We start from the raw sequence: 22,045 nt of genomic DNA on the forward strand, positions 1-22,045 counted from the left end.
CAATTGTCACTGCCTAGCGACCCGCAGCCCCACTGGCCGATCTCTTACTATGGAGCAGGGTGGGGGTGGCAGTGGCCTGGCAGTGCCACTGACTAAATGGCAGAGGAGCCTCTGAGGGGACAGGTCCACTGACCAGACCACTAGCTCCTGCGGCCCTGCCCAGAGGCAACAGGCGCGGCCTCAAGGGCTTCGCCCTGCCTGCCCCTTTACAGACCTGCCCAGAAGTCCAGAGGAGCCAGGAGCCGGTGGAGTGGAGGATGAACAGAACGGCCCAATTTCTTTTTCCTAGAAAAAAGTCAAAACATTTTTGTTAGGGGTGAAAGAAAAGCAGAGCGTGACGGCCACCGCTTGCCAAAATGGCGCCACCACGCTCTGAGGACAGGCCGAAAAGCCCGCGACCGCTGAGGAAGCCTGCGCATGCGCGACCACGCCCCTGCTGGTTTAGGAAGCCTGCACATGCGCGACCACGCCCCATACAGGTTCAGGGGGTTTGCGCATTCGCGGCCACGCCCCCTATTGGTTTATGAGGTTTGCGCATGCACAACCATGCCCCCTACTGGTTTACTTTTTTTCCCAGGAGATATCAAAAGGCCAGGCACAGCAGGGGAGGACAGAAATTGCTGTCAGCTTAATCTTTTAAAACAAATGGTATTTTAGAACAAATGATAACAAAACCACTTTGATTATTGATGATTAATATTTGAGAATCATTGAAACGGTTACTCTTTGTGCTTTTATAAAAATACTTGGGAGTAAGCTGAGGGCACTGACCCATGCTGTATTCCCAGTTACTCCGGAAGACTGACGTAAGAAGATTGTGGGTTCGCGACCTACTACTACAATTTCCTGACATGCTAGACCCCAATTTAAAAATAAAATTTAGAAAATGCTTTAAAACTTCAGCAATTGGGAGGCAGAGGTGGGGGACTGGAGAGCTTAAGGCCAACCTGGGCTCCATACCAGCACCCCACCTTCACCCATGGCCAGGGAGCTAGCTGGCAGTGGCAACAACAACTGTGTAACTCTGATTCCATCCCCGAGGCCCATATGTGGAAACAGAGCACTCGACTTGTAAATTGTCCTCAAATTTCTACAAGCATTGCAGCTCAAATATGCTCCCACACCATAAATGTGATAATAAATATAACTGTAAAAAATACTTTTCAAAAGAACACCATCATAAAATCGGCAGTGGCTCCTCAGTCACTGTCTACCAAAGGCTGTGGGTGGAGAGAGAGACACATATCTACTTTTTAATGATAAAAGATTTTGTCATTTACAATAGGGATGGCCAATACTGATAGCTATATCAGAGGAATATCCAAAGAAATTATATACTAACAAAATTTTAATAATTTATTATTATTATTATTTAGTCAGAGCTGGGCAAGGGTGGTACATTTCCTTTGTCTCATCACTTGGGAGGTAAAGGCAAGAGGATCAGGAATTCAAAGCCAATCTGGATTATGAGACCCTGTCTCAAACTAACAAAATAAATCCTATAAGTAGGGAGGGAGGGAAAAGGGGAGGGAGAAAGGGACGGAGCGGCAGAGGTAAATCAGAAAAGATATATTGGAGAAATGAAAGAAATAGGTTAAAGAGACATGAGCTAGATTTTAAACATTCTTTTGTCTGAAGTAGTTGGAAGCAAATAGAACATCAGCCTTATTATAAAAAGAGGAAAATGGAGGAAAAGAATTTGTATCCTCTATAGTTGTTAATTGTTTTAGTTAACAACCTTTTGAGAAGCAGAAAAAGGTACCCACCTCTTCAGAAAAATGCCCATAATCCTATCATTATTTGTGAAATGTTAGAGTTGGCTAAGTCTTGGGTATAAAGGATCAACAAACTTTTCTTATTTTGTCTTCAATTATGATAGGAAGATTGGCGCAAACCATACCAAAGGACATTTACAAAGTAAATAAAAAGGTTATAAACTAAGATACAGATTGCTTGATACATTTGAAACCAATGTGAAAAGTGTGTGTGTGTATGTGTGTGTGTGTGTGTGCCATTTTGAGCACAGTATGATGAAACATACTGTAATCCCAGCACTCAGGAGGTAGGGCACGAAGCAGAAAGTCTGGGTACTTGTAAGTTTAAGGCCAATCTGAGTATTGAAATCCTGTCTAAAGAAAGGGAAAGGGGAAGGCCCCTTGGTGCTGCAGACATTTTAATTCCAGCACTCTGAAGGGGAGGCAGGAGAATTAGGAGTCATCCTTAGCTCCTTATCCCCCTAATGGATCTGAGGCCAGCCTGGAATGTTTACTATCCTGTGTGGGTGTTGGGCAGTAGGAAGCAAAAAGAGATGAAGTGTATGGTGTTGGTTGAACCTAGGTCACTCAGTTTTTGTTCTCAGATCTAACCCCTTATTTCTCCTATTTTCAGATACTCTCTTGACTTACTGGAATAAAGTGTCTCCCCAGGAGCTCATAAATATTCTCGTACTTCTAGAGTAAGTTGTGGTATTTTCCTAAATGTTCCTCTTATTTGGAAAAACTGAGTTGAAGGACTTAGATGTTACAGTTTTCCTGTTTTCAGCTGCCCATTGGCTAATGTGATAGAAAATGTTAAATTTTCTTAATAATCTAGAGTCTGGCATTCTTCACCCAGTGATAAAAGCAAGGAAATGAAATACTTATGAGGCCATACAAAACTCCTATCCAATAATCTTACAGATGTGCGGGCATCTTAGTATGCCCTTGAAAGCTAGGAAATTAGAGTACTGGTAGCTGGCCTGTATTGTTCAACTGAAAAAGATCCAGAATTAATGAGCAGCTCAAATTTAAAGTTTGAACTCTTAAGTAGAGCTGAATAATTCTAAATACTACCCACTTTAGGAACAGAGAGATGTAGTTTAATATATATATATATATATATATATATAGAAATATACATCTACAAGTATTTTAAAACACATGGGGAAACCAACCATAGTGATTGAAAGGAGTTATATATGTTATCATTATCAAAAGCTCATTATCTATACAATTGATTCAAGTTTTTAAAAAATTACAAAAAAAATCTAACTAGCAGTTAAGATTTCGGGTGGATTCTACTATATATGAATTTATTAGTTTGTTTTAAATTAATTTAAAAAGAATGAGATTTCCATAATTGTAGTAAGAGGTGCGGGCTCCTTGTTCCGTCCTGCCTGGCTAGTTTATACCTGAAATAACCACAAGGAAATTATATTCATTTAAACACTGCCTGGCTCATTAGCTCTAGCCTCTTATTAGCTAATTCTTACATCTTCATTCAGCCCATTTCTAATAATCTGTGTAGAACCACGAGGTTGTGGCTTACTGGGAAAGATTTAGCATGTCTGACCTGGTAGCTGGCTCCATGGTGGCTCTGTCTGCCTGCCTTCTTCCTCCCAGAATTCTGTTCTGTTTACTCCACCCACCTAAGGGATGGCTTATCAAAAGGCCAAGGCAGCTTCTTTATTTAACCAATGAAAGTAACACATAGACAAAAGACCCTCCTTCACCACGTAATGGCATTTTCATCCAAATTGTTTCTGTTGCTCTCTCTTGGCTCATCCTCTAACTGCCTCCCACTCCGACTGGACCCCTTCTTCCCTCTGTTAGCCTCATTTCTGCTTTCAAGTAATGTAGCTTCATTTTTTCCTTTTTTTTTCTTTCGCTAACCCTCCCCGAAGACCTATTTCTCCTTTTCATGGTCCTCTTTCTAATTTCCTGACCTGTCCCCCCATCTGTAGTAAACACTAAATATGCTGGGACATATTTTCCATTGAAGACAACGGATGTTGAGAATCTGCTTGAAAAGAGACAGAAGGGAGGGGATGGTGGAGGAAGATTAGCCTGCTTTTCATGGGACTTGAAGCTGTGAGCACATAGGGATTTAAATGTTATTTTTCCTAACTTCATGTGTTTATGGTTATTGATAATAGAATTTTGATACCATTGTGCAAAACTATGGCATTTGTCCACATTTCTGTAATTAAGAAAGATGTTTTGTCTTAATGAGTGCTGGCAAACTTGGCTATGGCATGGTATAGCACACAAAGGATGTTTGACCTGGGCAAGTTTTTGTAAATTTTTTTAAATCTGTCATTATAGTTATGTATATTGACATGGGACTTTTAATGCTGATATAACTATAGCAGATATATATGGAAAGATAGGATATGGCCTTTAAGTAGTTATCTGGGCCTTTATTTTTGTGGAAATCTATGTTCTTGTAAATTGATCTCCGGAACATATGACGTCTACTCAATAGTTATTAGGTTGTGCCAGGTAGCAGTATATTACTAACATGTTGTCATTTTCCTTTCCAGAGTATGTTTGTTCCACTTCCGCTATATGGGGAAAAGAAACATAGCAAGGTAATGCTTGCAGCACTACAACTTGCCATTTTCCCTCTTTCTTTCCCAACAGAGAGCAGTCCCACCCATGGTATATAAAATCTAAGATATTGATGGTAGGTTAACCTGAAGGTGGCCATGATTCATTCAACGGATCCCAATTCAAGGTTAAAAGTAATATGAACCAATACTACGTTTTCAAAAAGACAATGGCTAGAATAACATAGAAGGTTTCTTCCTCTGAGATCCCCCTAAACTTCGAGCAGATTTTGTATTTCCTGGAGGACTTAAGTAACAGCTAAATAGAAGGGTAGGCATCAAATCAAAAAGTCAGGGTAGCCAACTACTAAGGGGAATAGAAACATTCAACAGTAAGTAGGACATAAATTATATGTTATCTATTTGTTCTTTTGCATCTTAAATCTTTATGAAGAAATATGTGAGGATCTCAGGAATGTAGCTCAGTGATAGAGCATTTGTTTAGCATGCACAATGCCCTGGATTCAATTCTTGATAAACATCAATAAGAAGAAGAAGAAGAAAAGGAAAATAAATTTGTGCTTAGACTATAGCTTAGCAGTGGATTGCTTTCTTAGCTTGTGAAGCTCTGGGTTCAATACCCAACACTGGAAAAAAATCAGGGATGATCAAAGGGCCCTAAGGCAAAGGAAGGTCTTGCTTATTTCAGCTATGAATGTGTGTATATTAAGTAGAACTACTCATTAAAGGAAATCAAACATAGTCTTTTAGAAATGTATTTTTTTTTTATGCTTGGACAGCTGCCTACCATGGCAAATGCATGAAAGTCAGAGGACAATTTGTGGGAGTGGATTCTCTCCTTTGACCATGTGGGTCCCAGGGATCCGACTCAGGTTGTTAGGTTTGGTGGTGAGCACCTTTTACCACTGTCTCTAAATAGTGTAGTTTCAATGTTAAAATCCAGAGCAGTTTCTTTTTCTTTTTTTTTTTTTTTTTTGCTTTTGATTTTGGTGACAGAATCTCATGGAGCCCAAGTTTGCCTTGACCTTGCAATATCTCAAGGAAGGACCCTGATCCTCTTTCCTCAACTTCTCAAGGGCTGGGATTATAAAATGTGTGACCACACCCGGCTTAGCTCCACAAATTGAAGCCTTTGGATGGGGTTTATTGCTGACTCTCTGGACTGGTCTAGTGATGCATCTTGAGGGATAAGAGTTCCAGCCACCTTTCCCTGTATATCTAACCATAGACCTTAGCATCTCAGCTTCTGTTGCTCCAACCCCACGCTTATAAGAAAACAAACTTTTTCATCCTCAGTTTATATATGACCCAGTTGTCAGCAGTCCAGGAGACTGGATGGATACTCATTCTAGACTATCTGATGCCAGCCCCTTCCCATTTTCAGTGTCTGTCTTCTCTCTTCTTCTTCCTCACTTCCTGCCAAAAGACTGTCTATTATTGGAGTGTTGTCTACTTAACCCCAATGGTTTTGAGTAGTATAGAAGTGGGAAGCTCTTTCTAAATGCGCAAGTTCTATGATGCTACCATAAGCTCTATTTAAAATCCCATTAAAACTTTGTACAATTTAGGGAATGGAGAGATGGCTCACAGTTTCCTATAGGCCTCATTTAATCCAAGTAATAGTTAACAGAATCTTGAGCAGAGTGTTAAATTTATCTGGAATAGGATATATTTATAAAATTATATTTTATATAAAATTATGTAAGTTATATTTATCTGGAATAACACATCAACTAAAACCACATTTTAGTTAAAAATATGCAAACAATGAAATATTTTATCAGAGCACTTCAGATTTTTGTTTGTTTGTTTGTTGTTATTGTTGTTTGTTTTTTCAGGCAAGGTTTCTTTGTGTAACAGCCTTGCCTGTCCTAGAACTTGCTTTGTAGAACAGGATGGCCTTGCTCACAGAGATCCATACGCCTCTACTTCTACTTCCCGAGTGCCAGGACCACCACCACCACCACCACCTGGCTTTATTTCAGTTCTTGATTTAAAATTTTATTTTAGGGTGCATGATGCCTGGCTATCAAAGCACTTTGGAATAGACCGAAAATCTCAAACTATGCCAGCTCTTCGAAACAGGTCAGGAGTGATGCAGGCTCGGCTGCAGCATCTCAGTAGCTTAGAAAGCTCATTCACACTTAATCACAGTAAGTAAACATGGGAGAGGGGACCCATATGAAATAGCCTGGTAATGCTGTGTAATCTTTTTTTTTTTAAATGCACATGTTTGTGTGTGTGGTGTGTACACATGTATATTCATGTGTGGGGGTGCAAGTCTGTGTGCAGGTGTGTGTGGAAGCCCAGGGTTGATAGCAGGGATCTTTCTTAATTATATGCCTACTTAGTCTTTGAGGCAGGATCTCTCAGTCAGTCTTAGTCGCCAGCTTACACCAGGAATTCCCCTCTCTGCCTTCTTACAGGAAACATTCCGAACCCACCCAGCATTTAGTTGGCTTCTAGGGATTAAACTCTGGTCCTGATGCTGATATTGCAAGGGCTTGTACTACCTCATCTTCACCAAAGCCCATTTTCAATCCTAAATCCTGGCTTAAATCACAATTTCTCTTGCATAGAGAAATTCTCTGCATAACTCTGCTATGTATTCATTTATATACTATAATTTGATCATTCATGACTATTTAATAACATGCATGATTTTTTCAACAACTGTGATTCTAAATCTTTTTCTTAGTATTAAGGAATTTTTCTATGAAATTGCTGTTAATATATTTTTATATTAGATATCCTTTGTCACGACTGTCAAATTTTATTTTTCAAGAACTTTAGGCTTATTTATTTTCTATTATGTTTATCAGTGTTTTGTCTGAATGTATATATTGCACTGTATGTGTTCCTGGTGCCTGCTAAGGCCAGAAGGGGGCCTTTGATCCTTGGGAACTGGAATTACAGATGAGTGTGAGTCACCATGAGGGTGCTGGGAATTGAACCCAGGTCCTCTGGAAGAACAATAAGTGCTCCAAACTATTGAGCCGTCTCTTTAGCTCCATTAAATTTTAATAGAAAGTACTAATATCCTAATAAGATAGCATATATAATATTCATTTAGAGTTGCTATTTCTTATTTAATGACTAATGACATAGATGTCCCCTCCTGACTGCAGAAGTAAATCAACTCTAGCTGGGCTTGCTAGTACAGGCCTGTAATCCCAGCTACCGAGGAGGTGAGGCAGGAAGTTCACAAGTTCAAGGTCTACCTGAGCAAATTTGATCTCGACTCTTATAAAAAAAAAAAAGGAAAAAAGAACAAGAACCACCAGGAACCTCGCTCAGTGCTAGGGTGCTTGCCTAGCATGCATGAGACCTGATGTTCTATCCCCAGTAGCAGCAAATAATAATGAGTACTAGATCCTATTCGTTGAAAGTGTATTTAAAAGGGAAAAGCATTGAGAAAGCATCGAGGACAAAGAGAGAAATCTTGCCTAACTGGGGATGTCAGAGGACTAGATAAAGAGAAAGTTCCCTCTTGAAAGCAAATATTAATCAAAACTCTGAGAACACTTTTGTTTTCATATGGTCTTCCGGAGGCCACAGAACAAAGAAGCCAGGAAAATTGGCTTTGTGAAGCCCAATGATAGTAAACGAGGTCTTATGCAGGTAGACCCTGAGCTAGAAGTCTGAGGACTTTTTACACATTGTCATTGCAAATGTTAAAGGTTCCTGCTTCTTGAACAAGTATGATGAGCCCGCTTCTGTCAGCCCATAAAGAGTCTGGGCTTTAGAGAGAAGCCTCATGTCACGGGCAGAACTAAAGAGCTCTGCCAGAGGCCACTGGATTTGTGTGGCTTTCTCAATTTTCCATCCATGTTGGCAGCATGGCCTAAGATGCCTCCCACGTGATTTCCTAGTTACATCACCGTAGCTCATTACTGAGACCACATCACCAAACAAACGGACACCTCAGTCCATGCTGCGGAGCTGCTGACAGGGTGCTAATACTCAAGATCACTTGGCACACTGATAACGGGAGCGCAAGGTAGGTGGTAGACCAGACCCTGGCTCAGTAAGGAATAGCTGCAGTGAAGCTCATTAGGTCTGTTGATGCTGCGGACTCCTTCTAAGAAGGCAAGACTCTCTCCATGAGGCTTCTGGAGGAGATCATTCAGTGCCCTTGTGGGAGTCTACTTTGGACGTGGCTTAATTTGCTTCTCTTACCCTAGGTTCTGCCACAACAGAAGCAGACATTTTCCACCAGGCACTTCTGGAAGGCAACACAGCTACTGAGGTTTCCCTGACAGTACTAGACACCATATCGTTTTTTACCCAGTGCTTCAAGGTAAAGATGAGTGTGAGTTCAGCTGGTGGTGTTGCGAGGAAAACATTTTACAGTGTCTGTGTGCCAAAGGCAGGCCAGTTTGGTTTGTGATAACCTGGTAGGAGCAATGAGGAAACGCTGGTGGCAAGCCAAGTTTGACTGTGCTCTGGTAAAACCTTGGGAAATGACTGAAAGTCAGTCATCCATAGAGTGAAGTGTTCAGACTAAAATGTCCTTAATCCTCCTCTGCCTCTCAGATTCTATTGTTTTATATTTGTCTTTAGAATCAGTTTTCTGACAGGCATGGTGACACATGCCCATAAAGTCAGGACTTGGGCAACACAGGCGGGAGGGTAGTCACAAATCTGAGGGTAGCCTGATCTATATAACAAGTTCCAGATCAGCCAAGGCTGTGTAGACAAAGAAAGGATATGGGGGAGTGGGGAGGAAGAAGTGGGAGAAAGAAGGAAGGGCAGGAGGGTTTTCTTTTATGTTTTTATTAAAAATAACTGGTAAACTTTACTGGAAATCATGAGAAAATCAGCCAGCCAAAATACCCATTGTAACAAGATAGCTTATAGGGATAATGTGCAGGCAAACTGACTGGCTGCTCAAGATTTTCTGGATGTTTTCTGGATGTTTTCTCTCATCCCAAATCATTATTCCTTTGATTCGTAAAATAAAGTAAAAGCAAGTTTGCTTGCAGGCTCATTAGAAGGGTAAGCTAAGATAATAGACGTGGGAGTGCTTTGAAAACAAAAAGTACTTGAGCATCATGTAAACAGCCTTGGTGAGAACCCAAATGCGGAAGTCACGCCTGCTCTCTCTTCACTTACAGATTATTTCGGGCTGTTTTGGTTGGGTTGTTTGTTTTGCTCTCTTCCCCTTTCAATTTTTTTAAAGATTTATTTATTTATTTTGTATACAGTGTTCTGTCTGCATGTATGCCTGTAGGCCAGAAGAGGGCACCAGATCTCATTACAGATGGTTGTGAGCCACCATGTGGTTGCTGGGAATTGAACTCAGGACCTCTGGAAGAGCAATCAGTGCTCTTAACCTCTGAGCCATCTCTCCAGCCCTCCTCTTTCATTTTTTAAATGTATTTTATTTATTTTACATCCCAGCCAAATTTTCCATTCCCTCCTCTCCTTCCATTCCCCCACCTCACCTCGTTCTCCCCTCTGCCCCCGCCCCCGCAATCCACCTTTCCCCTGTTTCTGTTCAGAAAGGGACAGGCCTCCCATGGGTATCTACAAAGCCTGGCATATCAAGTTGCAGTAGGACTAAGCACCGGCCCTTGTATTAAGTCTGGGCAAGGCAATCCAGCATGTTTGCTCCCCTTTCTTACATAATATAGTTAATTGTTTTAGGCTTCCAGATATAGTGTGGAAACTTGCCCCCATGCTTCTCAAAGACATTATAAGGAAGAATGGAATAACATGCTAATAAGGAGGTGTAAGCTGGGCAGTGGTGGCGCACGCCTTTAATCCCAGCATTTAGGAGGCAGAGGCAGGCGGATCTCTGTGAGCTGGAGGACAGCCTGATCCACAGAGTGAGTTCCAGGACAGCCAGAGCTACACAGAGAACCCTGTCTCAAAAAAAAAGGCAATAACAAAAAAAAAAAGTTGTAGGAGGCGACCTTGCAAAAAACTTAGGTTTGTTTTGATTAAAATAACACACACATCTATTTTCTATTGTCAGTAGATAGGACATCACATCTCATGACTAGGCTTTTATTCCTGTCTTTTTGATATTTTTTTGATTTATTTAATAGAGATTTATGTATTTCTTGATAAAAGTCAATCTCCCTCTCTCAAGCACTTTACCAATATTAACTTACTATTTTGCATGCAAAGCACATACTGTGTTACTGAGTACCTTACTCTTTATTTTGAAGGTTGGGGTAGTAAATGGTGCTGATGACATAGGAGAATGTGTGGTTTTTATGACGTCACTGGGATTCCAGATGCTTGTGTCTGATTTTACATGGATTCTGAGAATCTGAACTAAGTTCTTCATACTTTCATGCCAAGCACTTTTACCCACAGAGTCCTCACTCCAGCCCCAATGTTTTTCTTTTAATTTTTTTCTTTGCAGTGTTGGGGATTTGAAAGCATAAGTCACAAACAATCCCACACCAGTTTGGAATTATTATTAATAAAAGGATTATTTATTTAAAGGAAAAACTTACAGATCACTGTTCCAGACAACAACCCTCTGCGTGATCAGGAAAGGAGTCTAGTAGCCATAAGCAGAGCCAGAAGCAAGAGAGCAAGCACATGGCTACTGCTGCTTTATAAAGCAAACGAGAACATGCCCAAGTGGGCTGGTATCTTAAAGTCTATTGACGGAAGGAGTGGAAGGAGCTCCCGCAGCACCTCTCCCTTTTGTTTAAGTAAGATAGTTGTAAACCCAATACAAAACAATATACATTAGAAACAGATATTAAGTATAAGATTAGAATTACAATCACCATAAACAATATTAAGCAAGGAACATATCTAAATGTTTTAATAAACATTATATCCTATGGAATCTAAGTCTTGTATAGGAAATGGCTTGGCTAGATCATAAGAAGACAGTAACTATGACTATCTAATCTTCAACCCTATCAAAGGCCTGAGAAGGGAGATAATTGGGCACCAGATGAAGGCATAAGTCACAAACAGTCCCACACCAGTTTGGAATTATGATAATAGAATGGTTATTTACTTAAAGAGAAAAAAACTAACAGATCACCATCCCAGACAACAGCCCTCTGCATGATCAGGAAAGGAGTCTAGTAGCCAGAAGAGGCACCAGAAGCAAGAGAGAGAGAAGAGGGCAGCCGCTGCTTTTTTAAAGAGAGAGGGAGACCACTCCCCAGTTGGCTGGTATCTCAGTGGCTATTGGCTGAAGGAGCAGAAAGACCTCCTGCAGCACCGATTGAACCCCAGACCTTGACATAACAGGCAATTTACCTCTGAACTATATGTTGGAGCCCCTTGAGGATTTATTTTAAAGCAAAGTTCATAAACTAACTGATATCTCTGTACAAATGTACTATTATTTTAGGCCCATTTACAAGAGGTATTTAATAGCCATTTGCCATATCTGTTTTCTGAATTCATGGAAGGTTCAGTTTGTTAATAGTGCATAAATATATCTTATATAGAATGCACTTCCAAAGGTAAATTAAATAGCAGACTTTTTTAAAGAATTGTTACTGGTGCTTAAGTGTCTAAAAGTGTAATTTAATAAAAAAGTATTACTCCCAGCCAGTCATAACTGGACATGTGTGTAATCTCAGTAAGAGGATCATGTTTTTGAGACAACCTGGTCTATGCATGTAGCAAGTTCTAGATCACCCTGAGCTACATAGAGAGAACTGTAAGAAAAAAGAAAATGAAGAAAACAGAAAGGAAGGTGGGATGGGATATGAAATATTCTTCCTATATTCATTTTGTATTTTGATATGTTCCATTAGAAGAGTATTTTTAGCTATTCAAAATGCTAGCATTTCTCTCTCTTTCTCTCCTTCCTTCCTGTCCATCTGTCAGTCTGTCTGTCGTTTTTGTTTTTTCAAGATAGGATTCAGCCCTGGCTGTCCTGGAACTCACTCTGTAGACCAGGCTAGCCTCAAACTCAGAGATCCACCTGCCTCTACCTCCCAAGTGCTGGGATTAAAGGTATGTGCCAACTCTCCCAGGTTAAGAGTTTCAATATTCTAGATGTAGTTTATATGGTGTTTCAAGATTTCCAATGTAAGTTGAAGATCCCATGAATATTCTTAGTTAAGATACTCAAAATAGTCTAAAAAAAACTTCCAAAGGCCAAACAGCATATTCATAAGCAGATATTGGTCATGCAGTAAAATTAGTTCTCTTGTATGTGGGCAAGAGGGCTAAACTAAATGCTTCTGTAAACTGGGTGTTTTGTTTTATTTTTCATGTTTTGTAGAGCCAACTTTTAAATAATGATGGACACAACCCATTAATGAAAAAAGTATTTGATATTCATCTTGCTTTTCTTAAAAATGGACAGTCTGAAGCATCACTCAAGCATGTCTTTGCCTCACTGAGATCTTTCATCAGTAAGGTAAGAACAACTTTAACCTGCTAGGAGCTCATGGGAAGATAGAGGAATGGGAATCACTGTGATGACATACACAAACAGCCATTTACTACCACTGCCTTTGGACATACAAGCACCACATAGCAAAATCTATATTGAGGACCTGGCAAAGAATCCTCTAAAATCAGAACGTGCTTTTGCTTTTACCATTGTACCATTACATTTTCAGTAGGCCCTTCCCAAGAGTCTCCTTCTCCATCTGGATTTTCTTTTCTCTCTCAAGATCCAACCAGGGGCACTACATTCCCAGCCCCAATGTCATTTTTAAATCACCAGTTTTGCCAGTTTTTCTTTGTCTTGTTTATCATATGATAAGGACTAACACCATCTACTGCACTAATGAAACACCAGTCTTGTTTATTTTTTTTAAAAAATTTTTAAAATATTTATTTATTTATTTTGTATACAGTGTTCTGTCTGCATGTATGCCTGTAGGCCAGAAGAGGGCACCAGATCTCATTACAGATGGTTGTGAGCCACCATGTGGTTGCTGGGAATTGAACTCNATGTATACAATATTCTGTCTGTGTGTATGCCTGCACGCCAGAAGAGGGCGCCAGACCTCTTTACAGATGGTTGTGAGCCACCATGTGGTTGCTGGGAATTGAACTCCGGACCTTTGGAAGAGCAGGCCACTGAGCCATCTCTCCAGCTCCTTAAAAAATTTGCATAAGTATTTTGATAATCGAAATTAACTTTTAGAACTCTGGGATCTTGCATAATAACTTGCCAATGAACAAGTCTTAACTTTCATTGTATGTAAAATAAGAAATTAGGTAAATGTGAAGCTTTAAAAGATTTTCCATTTTTTAATATGCTTTAAGAGTAAAGGAAGCTAAGGAAAAGTGAGTTCTCTGCAAACATGAAAGAATAAATGAGTGGAAATACATTTAGAAATAATCCATTTAATAGGTACTAGTTAGGTAGTTATTGCTTATAATCCTGAGGGCTTACTGTACAATAGTTAAAAAATATACACATAAAGATACATACATGCACACACATGTACATCAACAAATGTCATCATGATATGAAGTTTGTTCAGAGAATCCCGAGGGCTTACTGTGTAATAGATAAAAACACACATACAGATACCTATGTGCACACATACACGTATATCAGCAAATGCTATCATGGTATGAAATTTGTACCGAGAACTGGGTGTGCCCAGGAGAAGATAAAAATGCTGTAGCTTAGCAAAAGTTTCTCTTCAGCAGGAGTACTGTGGAGGGATTAGTGTGGATTCAGGAGATAAAACTGAAAGTAAAAATGGCAAATAGGAAAGTGTGTAGTTAGTCATCATAAGAGCTAGACTTCATCTTCTAAGAATCAGATAGGCATGGAAAGGTTTTAAGCACGATTAGCGATGTAGTAAGAGAGCATCAGTGTGACCAGGGAAGAGTAAACCTCTTGAAAAAAGGATAAGAAATGTATCAGGTGGTAGGCAGAGGCAGGCAGATCTCCTTGAATTCAAGGGCAGCCTAGTTTACATAGCAAGTCCCAGGCTAGCCAGAGTTGCGTAGTGAAACATGGATGGATGGACAGAAGAAGGAAGGGAGGAACAGAAGAACAGAGATTGGTGATAGTACCTGGAGAAAAGTCACTGGTGCGTGGATATGGTGGTAAGATATATGTTAAAGAGAATTATTGGACTTGATCACCAGTTCACCAATAAAATGGTGGGACAAACTATAATTACGATAAAAAAATGGTGAATACTGTTTTGTATTGAATTTAAGTTGCCTCTGTAACATTGAAATTCATGGATTTAGACAGAGCACTGGGTTGGAGTTATCTCTGTTCATTTGTATTTAGTGAGCACAGTCTCAAGTACTGTACTAGCTGCTGGAGATATGATTACGGAGAAACAAAACAAGAACACTCTCCAACCTAAGGCTTTTCAGTCTTAGGGGTGGGGTAGAGTGCAAAAATGAACAACAGAACAATTTGTAATCATGTTCAGTTCTAGGGTAGAAGCAAGCAAAATGCCTTAGCACTTTTTATTAGCATTAGTACAAATGCTCTTTAACTTATGATGGGGCAACAGCACAATTAACCCCTTTTAAGTGGAAAATCGTTTAAGTGTGTTCAAATAGCCTTCAACAGAGTTTATTGAACATCATGCTTCAGCAGCATAGCACACTGAAGGAGTTTGTTGTTTTCCCTCATGATCCCATGTGTGTATGGGGGCTGCAGCTTGCTGCCACCACCCAGGAATATGAGTTTCATTCTTCATGTTCCACCCAGAAAGAGAACAGAGCTCAGAATTTGACATTAAAATTTCTACCTTTCACTCCACTGTAATTTTTTTAATTATTTATTTATTATGTATACAGTATTCTCAGTACTCTGCCTGCAGGCCAGAAGAGGGCACCAGACCCCATTACAGATGGTTGTGAGCCACCATGTGGTTGCTGGGAACTGAACTCAGGACCTTTGGAAGAGCAGCCAGTGCTCTTAACCACTGAGCCATCTCTCCAGCCCTCCACTGTAATTTTTTAAATTCTTCATTTGACCATCATAATTTGGGGACTGCCTCAAGCTGATATACCTCATCTAATAAGAAGGGAGGTATGTAAAAGGCCCAGCCACACAAACGGTTCAAGGAAGAACATCCTAGGGAGAAGTACATGCGTTTGCCAAAGTCTTGCATCAGGAAAGAGTCTAGGATATTTCAGAACATAAAGTACAAGTATAACTGGAGCATGGTCAGGGGACAATCAGCATATAAGGGACCGCCCCAGAATGGCCGAATTTCCCCCTGGAAGAATAGAGACGAAAAGCCAGTATCAGAGGGGAAGAAGCTAACACAGAAAGGGTTGAAAGAGAACTCTGTAAACGAGAAAGAGGAAATAGTGGCAGAGGTAGCAAATAAAGGCAAGAGTGAAAGATGTCATGGAAGCCAAAGGGAAAAAGAGCGTCAGAGCTTCTGTGGAGGAAGTTATTCGTAATTTTGGCCATTGCTCATGTCTCAAGTGCTGTGGGCAGACTTACTGTAGGGATTAACTGCACGTAGCTATGCCCACTCTTAAATCTTTTTATACCAGGGAATCTTGTCTAGTAAGAGTTGATCTAATCCTGTGAAATTTTGTGTGATTTCCCAATTTTCCCATCAGAAAGCATTTATTAAACATCCATTGCCTGCCTAACACCGCACTTGCTACAAAGGCTTTAAAAAAAAAAAAAACTCGCGGATAAATTCCTGAAGTGTGGATTAAAATTCAAAGTTTCCAAGAAAGCATGTCGAGTGGGTGACATTGAAACTATAGAATCCCTGAGGAAATGTTCATTACACATTCTGAAGCAGCTTGCTCGCCTCAACTTGCAAGCATAGGGAATTCTCATAAGCCCACCTTAGCTCTACAGTCTATCTTCCACAAAGCAGCAAGCTGAATGCATTCTCAAAGCAGCAGGCCTCTTGGGAGTTATGAGAAGTTGCTGAGCACATGGGCACTCTTTTTCTATGACAAAATGCGTCTTAATTGGCACTGCTTATAGAGGAGAAAATGGACAGACATAGATGAGCACTTAACCTATCTCTCTTTTGTTAAAAATAAAATGATCAATTCACTCCTAAGGGCTTTCAGTTCTAATTTTTCTCAGCACATGGAACACTGAACCCAGCGTTTAGATATAAGGCAAACACTACATAATGCAGACTGGTCTTCCCATTCTAAGACTCCATTTTAGAGCCATCATTCAACATTCATTTATTCAGTATGGAATTGAAACTCTGTCCCTCATATGTTTTGCGCTATCTTGGGCTCTTCTCAGATTGACAACATTTATGACAAATGCCTTTACATTTTTGGAGTAACTACAATACTGACTTGACTTGTCCCGTTATTGCTTGTCTGTATGGTAACAAGCTCAGACTATCCTGAGAACAGAGCTCTGACTAGTATAATTTGTTATCCTCTAAAGCACCCGGCATAGTTTTAGGTCAGGCACAGTCGACACTTGATAACTGGTGGACTTTAAGAGATTTTCAGATTCTCACTTCTCTTTCCCTTGTCTAGTTCCCCTCAGCCTTTTTCAAAGGGAGAGTAAACATGTGCGCTGCATTTTGCTACGAGGTTTTAAAGTGCTGTACTTCAAAGATTAGCTCAACCAGGAATGAGGCATCTGCGCTTTTGTATCTTTTGATGAGAAACAACTTTGAATATACCAAAAGGAAGACCTTCCTGAGGACACACTTACAGGTGAGTAGCAATCAAAGCTCCTCTTGCTGGTTTCCTCTTCAGTCGCTGGCCTCTATCAAAACCAACATCTATAGCTAGAAAGATAGCTCACTTGGTAAAGTACATGTCCTGCAAGCAGGAGTACCTGAGTTTGAGCCCCAGAACCCACAGGAAAAAAAGCTGGTCAGGTACTGGATTGATGGCTCAGTGGTTAAGAGCACTGGCTGTTTGCCCAGAGAATCTAGATTTGGTTTCTAGCACCTACATGGTGGCTCACAACCCTCTGTCACTCCAGCCCAGGAGATTTGTTGTTCTCTTCTGCCCTCCTTGGGTACCAGGCATGTAAGTGGTGGTACACACAGGGACACAGACATACATGCGGGCAAAGTACCTGTATCACTCATACAATTTTTAAAGCCAGGCATGTGGTATGTACTTGTAATCTGAAGACTGAGGAAGAAGAGACAGACAAATTCCTGGGGTTCCCTGAACAACCAGGCTAACCTTACTTGACAAGTTCTAAGCCATGTTGCCCCCCCCCCAAGTTAAAATAGACAGCTTCCGAAGAATGGTACCCAACGTTGACCTCTGATCTCCATACACAGACACACATACACACCTACAAACATGTGCCCACTCACACCCCATGCCTCACAAAGATCAACATCTACAGGTACTTGGGAGGCTAAGGCAGGAAGATATTAACTTCAAGTCCTACCTTGTCTGTAGAGTGAGGGCAATGCCAGCCTGAGTAACATGAAGGACACTATCTCAAAACAAAAGGTTAACACAGGGCTGAGGCTATAGCGCAGTGGTAGAGTGCTTGCCGAGCATGCACAAGACCCTGGGTTCCAGTCTCAGCACTGCAAAAGAAATCAATATCTGGCTTTCCCTTCCTGTGCTGCAGTTCTCGGACCATGTGACCATCTTGAAATGTGACTGGTCCAGACTGACATGTGCTGAAAGTTCAATTAATAAGTACATAAAAAATAGAGCATCTAAGTTGTCTTACATTGTTTATATACTAAAATGATTTGTTGCCTTGGGAAGGTTATTAAAATACATCAAAATAAATTTGTCGAATTTGGGAGTTAATTAACATACATCAAAGTAAATTTCAGATCAGCAAGACGGTGCATAAAAGTGTTTGCTGCCAGACCTGATGAACTGAGTTTGAGCACCAAAACACACACGGTGAGACGAGAAAACAAGCCAAATCAGCTCTTCTCTGAACTGCACATGTGCGCAGGCTCACGCACATGCGCGCGCGCACACACACACACACACACACACACAAAGTAAATACGAGAAACAAAAGTAAGTTTCACTTCCATCTCCCTCTCTTTGTAGCTACGTAGATATGAGCCTCACATCCTCTTTCCCGTGGACAAGGCTACTCTAAAGTCTAAGTTTGGAGTGCATGCTGAGGTTCAGATTCCATGGCAGTCTGCCCTGGAGCAGGCTGCCTCCTCGGCCTCGCTGGTGCTTCAGCTTCTTCAAATATAAATCACCTCTACCTCACAGTTTTTGTGAGGCTCAATTAAGATGACTAAGTAAGACGGTTAGAGAATACACGGCAGGTGATGCCAAGCGTGATGGCACACGCCTAAAATCCAAACACACTGGAGACTAAGGCAGGAGGATTGCACGTTTGAGCCAGCCTGGGCTACAGGACAAGACCCTGCCTCAAAAGGCAAAAATTAAAAAAAAAAAAAACTGACCTCGGGGTGCTAGCATGCACCTGTATAGTCCCATTTACTTGAAAGGCCAAGGCAAGAGGATCGCTTGAGCCCACAAGTTCAAGATCAACCTGGCTAACGTGGCAAGACCGTATCTCAACAAATAATGGATTAGTCTCAAGATTTTGTGGAAATCTCAGAACTTATAGAGATAACTATCTGTTTAACACGAAGCTCAACTACTTACGTGCTGTGTGACCCTAGGCAAGTTGCTCAATCTGACTGAACCAGTTTGCTCATCTGTAAAATGAGGCCAAGTATTGGCCACCTTGCATGGTTAGTATGAGGGTGACAAATGAAATACATAGAGCAGCTGGTGCCATGCACAGCACAGAGAATACACTGTGCGGTAATTATTATTCCACATCTCATAGCGTTGTGATTATTTGCTGAAACAACTCAGAATCTAAGCCCAGCTGGGACTTCTTGGCTCAGGAGGCTACTGATAATATAGATAGTCTCTAGTTACAGATCTTCCTTGGTGTCCCATTAGAGCAATTTACTAGAGAAAAGGTTATTTATAGGGAAACAGCCATTGGCTGCTTTTTTAAAAAAATGCCATCAATAAAGTACAATTCTAATAGAAAAATAATACTCCCTTAAAAATCTGCTATAGCCGGGCGGGGGTGGCGCACGCCTTTAATCCCAGCACTCGGGAGGCAGAGGCAGGCGGATCTCTGTGAGTTCGAGGCCTGCCTGGACTACGAGAGCTAGTTCCAGGACAGGAACCAAAAGCTACGGAGAAACCCTGTCTCGAAAATCAAAAAAAAAAAATCTGCTATAAAGGAGCTGGAGAGATGGCTCAGTGGTTAAAAACACTGGCTGCTTTTCCAAAGGACCCAGGTTCAATTCCCAGCACCTGCATGACAGCGCATAACGGCGGATAACTCCAGTTCCAGGGGATCTGATGCCCCCACATACAGACATACCTGTAGGCAAAATACCAATGGAAATGAAATATTTAAAAATATTTTTTTAAAAGGAACAGCACATGTAAAGACCCTGACTTAAGAGTCCCATCTGCCTTGCAGGAGGACATCCTCCAAGAAAACAAGTCTCTAAGTCTAGAGAGTGATGGTTGCAAACTAGAGCTAGACAGCACTAGCTGTCAGCCCTTTACTGTTTGCTTTTGTGTGAAGTCAGTTGACTACCCACCACCCCTAATATATGGCTTTGATTAATTTACCAGGGTGCCTGAAATGTTCTATTAGTGTCCACTCTCTGGCCCTACTATCAGCTCTGTCAGCGCTTTATTTAATCTAGATGAGTTAATAAATATAAAGACTTAGAACAGCATCCAGAATACAGAACGTGCTCAGTGAAGAGTTACCTGCAGGCTAGAGAAATGGCCCAGTGCCTAAAAGTGTTTGCTATCAAGCCTGATAGCCAGAATCTGATACCTGGGCCCTTCGTGGTAGAAGGCGAAAAATAAATCCCACAAGTTGTCTTCTGATCCATACATGCATGCTGTGGCATCGCACGCCCCCACACGCGAGGAAGCAAATAAAATAAAACAAGCAAATGTAAGTGAAAGTAAAGCCTTAACTAGCCACTAAAGTCAGAATTTGGATGTCAGGCACTTTGACTCCAGAGCCTGCGCTCATAGTCACAACTGTATCTTGTCTTCTTGGATCGAGAGGAAGGCATCGAGCCGTTAATGTCTGAGCGTGACTTATTTTGACATTCACACAAGGCTGTAGACTAGCGCATCATATAAACTAGACAAGTAATACAGAGTGAGAAGCTGTCAAAGAGAAAGGTCGGTCACGCACAAACTCATCCTAAGCACCAGCGTGCGAGCACAGTCAGAGGGAGGACCTGATCGCCACCATTGTATCAGGTATGTGGTGGAGAATCTCTAGCTCTTTGTCCTTTTCATCACTCTTTATTTTTAAAGACAGGGTTTCGCTATATAATCCTGGCGCCCCAAAACTCACAGTGATCCTATTGTTGCCTCTGCCTCTACACCTCTCTGCCTCTGCCTCCTGAGTACAGGGATTACAAACACACACCACAACCCATGACTTTGCAAAATCTTTCAAAGGAGCATTTGAAAGCTAGGCATGGCAGCAAAAGTCTGCAGGAAGACAAAGAAGTTAGATGCTAGCCTGGACACAGTGTAATGATTCCCCTCGCCACCTCCCAAAGCAGGATTTTTTTTAAAAAAATCATTTGAAAAAAAAAACTAAACTTTATTTCTTCCCACAGATAATAATTGCTGTAAGTCAGCTGATAGCTGATGTTGCGCTAAGTGGAGGATCAAGATTTCAGGAGTCTTTATTCATTATCAATAATTTTGCAAACAGCGACAGACCTATGAAGGTACGGAGTAAACTGAAGTCACTTTGACCAGGATTGTGAGTCACTGGTAGAATGTGTGCTTACCTTGTATGGTGAATGCCCTGGGTTTGATCCCCAACACCAAAATAATGAATAAGAACCCCTTTAACTAACAAAGGGAGTTTATGCCATGGAACCATGATGGAATTCACAGTTATTGTTAGTATGGATGTGAGCTTTATGAGCTGCTGGCTTTTACATGCCACCGGCTTTCCAGCAGTTATAATTCGGCATGAACTGAGTAGATTAAACAAATGAGCATCTGGTAGTAATCGAATCGGTGTCATTTTCTCTGCTTGACTTCTAAACTTACTCAGAAGATACAAGTAGTTTTCATTCTTAACAATTGTTACCATTTGTAATACTGGCTAATTAAATCCCGTGATTGAAATGTAAGAAAAATCTCAGAGTGGCTAACAGATTCACGGACAGCGGAGGAGAGACGGCACAAAAGGGTTTCATTGCTTGTCAGTTCTGTGCCTTTCGAAGGTTATGGTGACTGACTGTGTGGCTTGCTGGAACAATCCGAAGCTGTCATTCTGCGGCACCAGTTTGTCAGAATCACACCTAAGATGCTGACCGCCATGGCTCTTCACACATGCCTAAAAACTAGAGCAGTGTAAAAATACATCTCTTGTTGGCTTGCCTGGAGGACAGGTCCTGATATCCTCCCAGGGAGATAAATTGGTCTCATTCTTGGGAAAGGTCATATTCTAGTATATTTGACAATACTGTATAAAATCTGGAAAAAAAAATCGAAAGCTCTCAGTCACAACATACTTGATGCTTGGGACGTGTAGAATCTGTCTACCAAAAACCCAGTCCCGTAGGAATGCTGCTTACAGGGAGGAAAACACGGAGCTGTGCCAGCTGCTCACAGGCTGGGAAAGTTTGCTTTTCAAGCAGCGATGCTGGTTTCCCAGAAGATCAGTATACACTCCAACCAATCCCATGAGCACAGAAGCAATGTATACTATTTCTGCTATTTTACTCACGCTCCAATAATTCTTGTCCCTCCCAGCTGTTACCATGCTCAGTGCCATGTTCTACAGGTAGCTAGTCATGG

General features: G+C 41.0%; 1 protein-coding gene across 3 annotated transcripts in view; it reads left to right on the top strand.

Annotated features, from left to right (window-relative positions):
* Dock11 (dedicator of cytokinesis 11) overlaps positions 1–22,045 on the top strand; it is a 195,480-nt gene that overhangs the window by 132,483 nt on the left and 40,952 nt on the right. For all 3 annotated transcript variants that reach the window (XM_050121924.1, XM_050121926.1, XM_050121927.1), the window contains 7 exons: positions 2,389–2,455; positions 4,301–4,348; positions 6,338–6,480; positions 8,512–8,627; positions 12,546–12,683; positions 16,739–16,921; positions 20,848–20,961. In XM_050121924.1, coding sequence (XP_049977881.1) covers positions 2,389–2,455; positions 4,301–4,348; positions 6,338–6,480; positions 8,512–8,627; positions 12,546–12,683; positions 16,739–16,921; positions 20,848–20,961 — 809 coding nt within the window. The remainder of the gene's footprint in view (positions 1–2,388; positions 2,456–4,300; positions 4,349–6,337; positions 6,481–8,511; positions 8,628–12,545; positions 12,684–16,738; positions 16,922–20,847; positions 20,962–22,045) is intronic.

This window comes from Alexandromys fortis, unplaced genomic scaffold (assembly GCF_014885135.2).
Source record: "Alexandromys fortis isolate MF-2015 unplaced genomic scaffold, M_Fortis_MF-2015_v1.1 scaffold_189, whole genome shotgun sequence".
Taxonomy (NCBI): domain Eukaryota; kingdom Metazoa; phylum Chordata; class Mammalia; order Rodentia; family Cricetidae; genus Alexandromys; species Alexandromys fortis.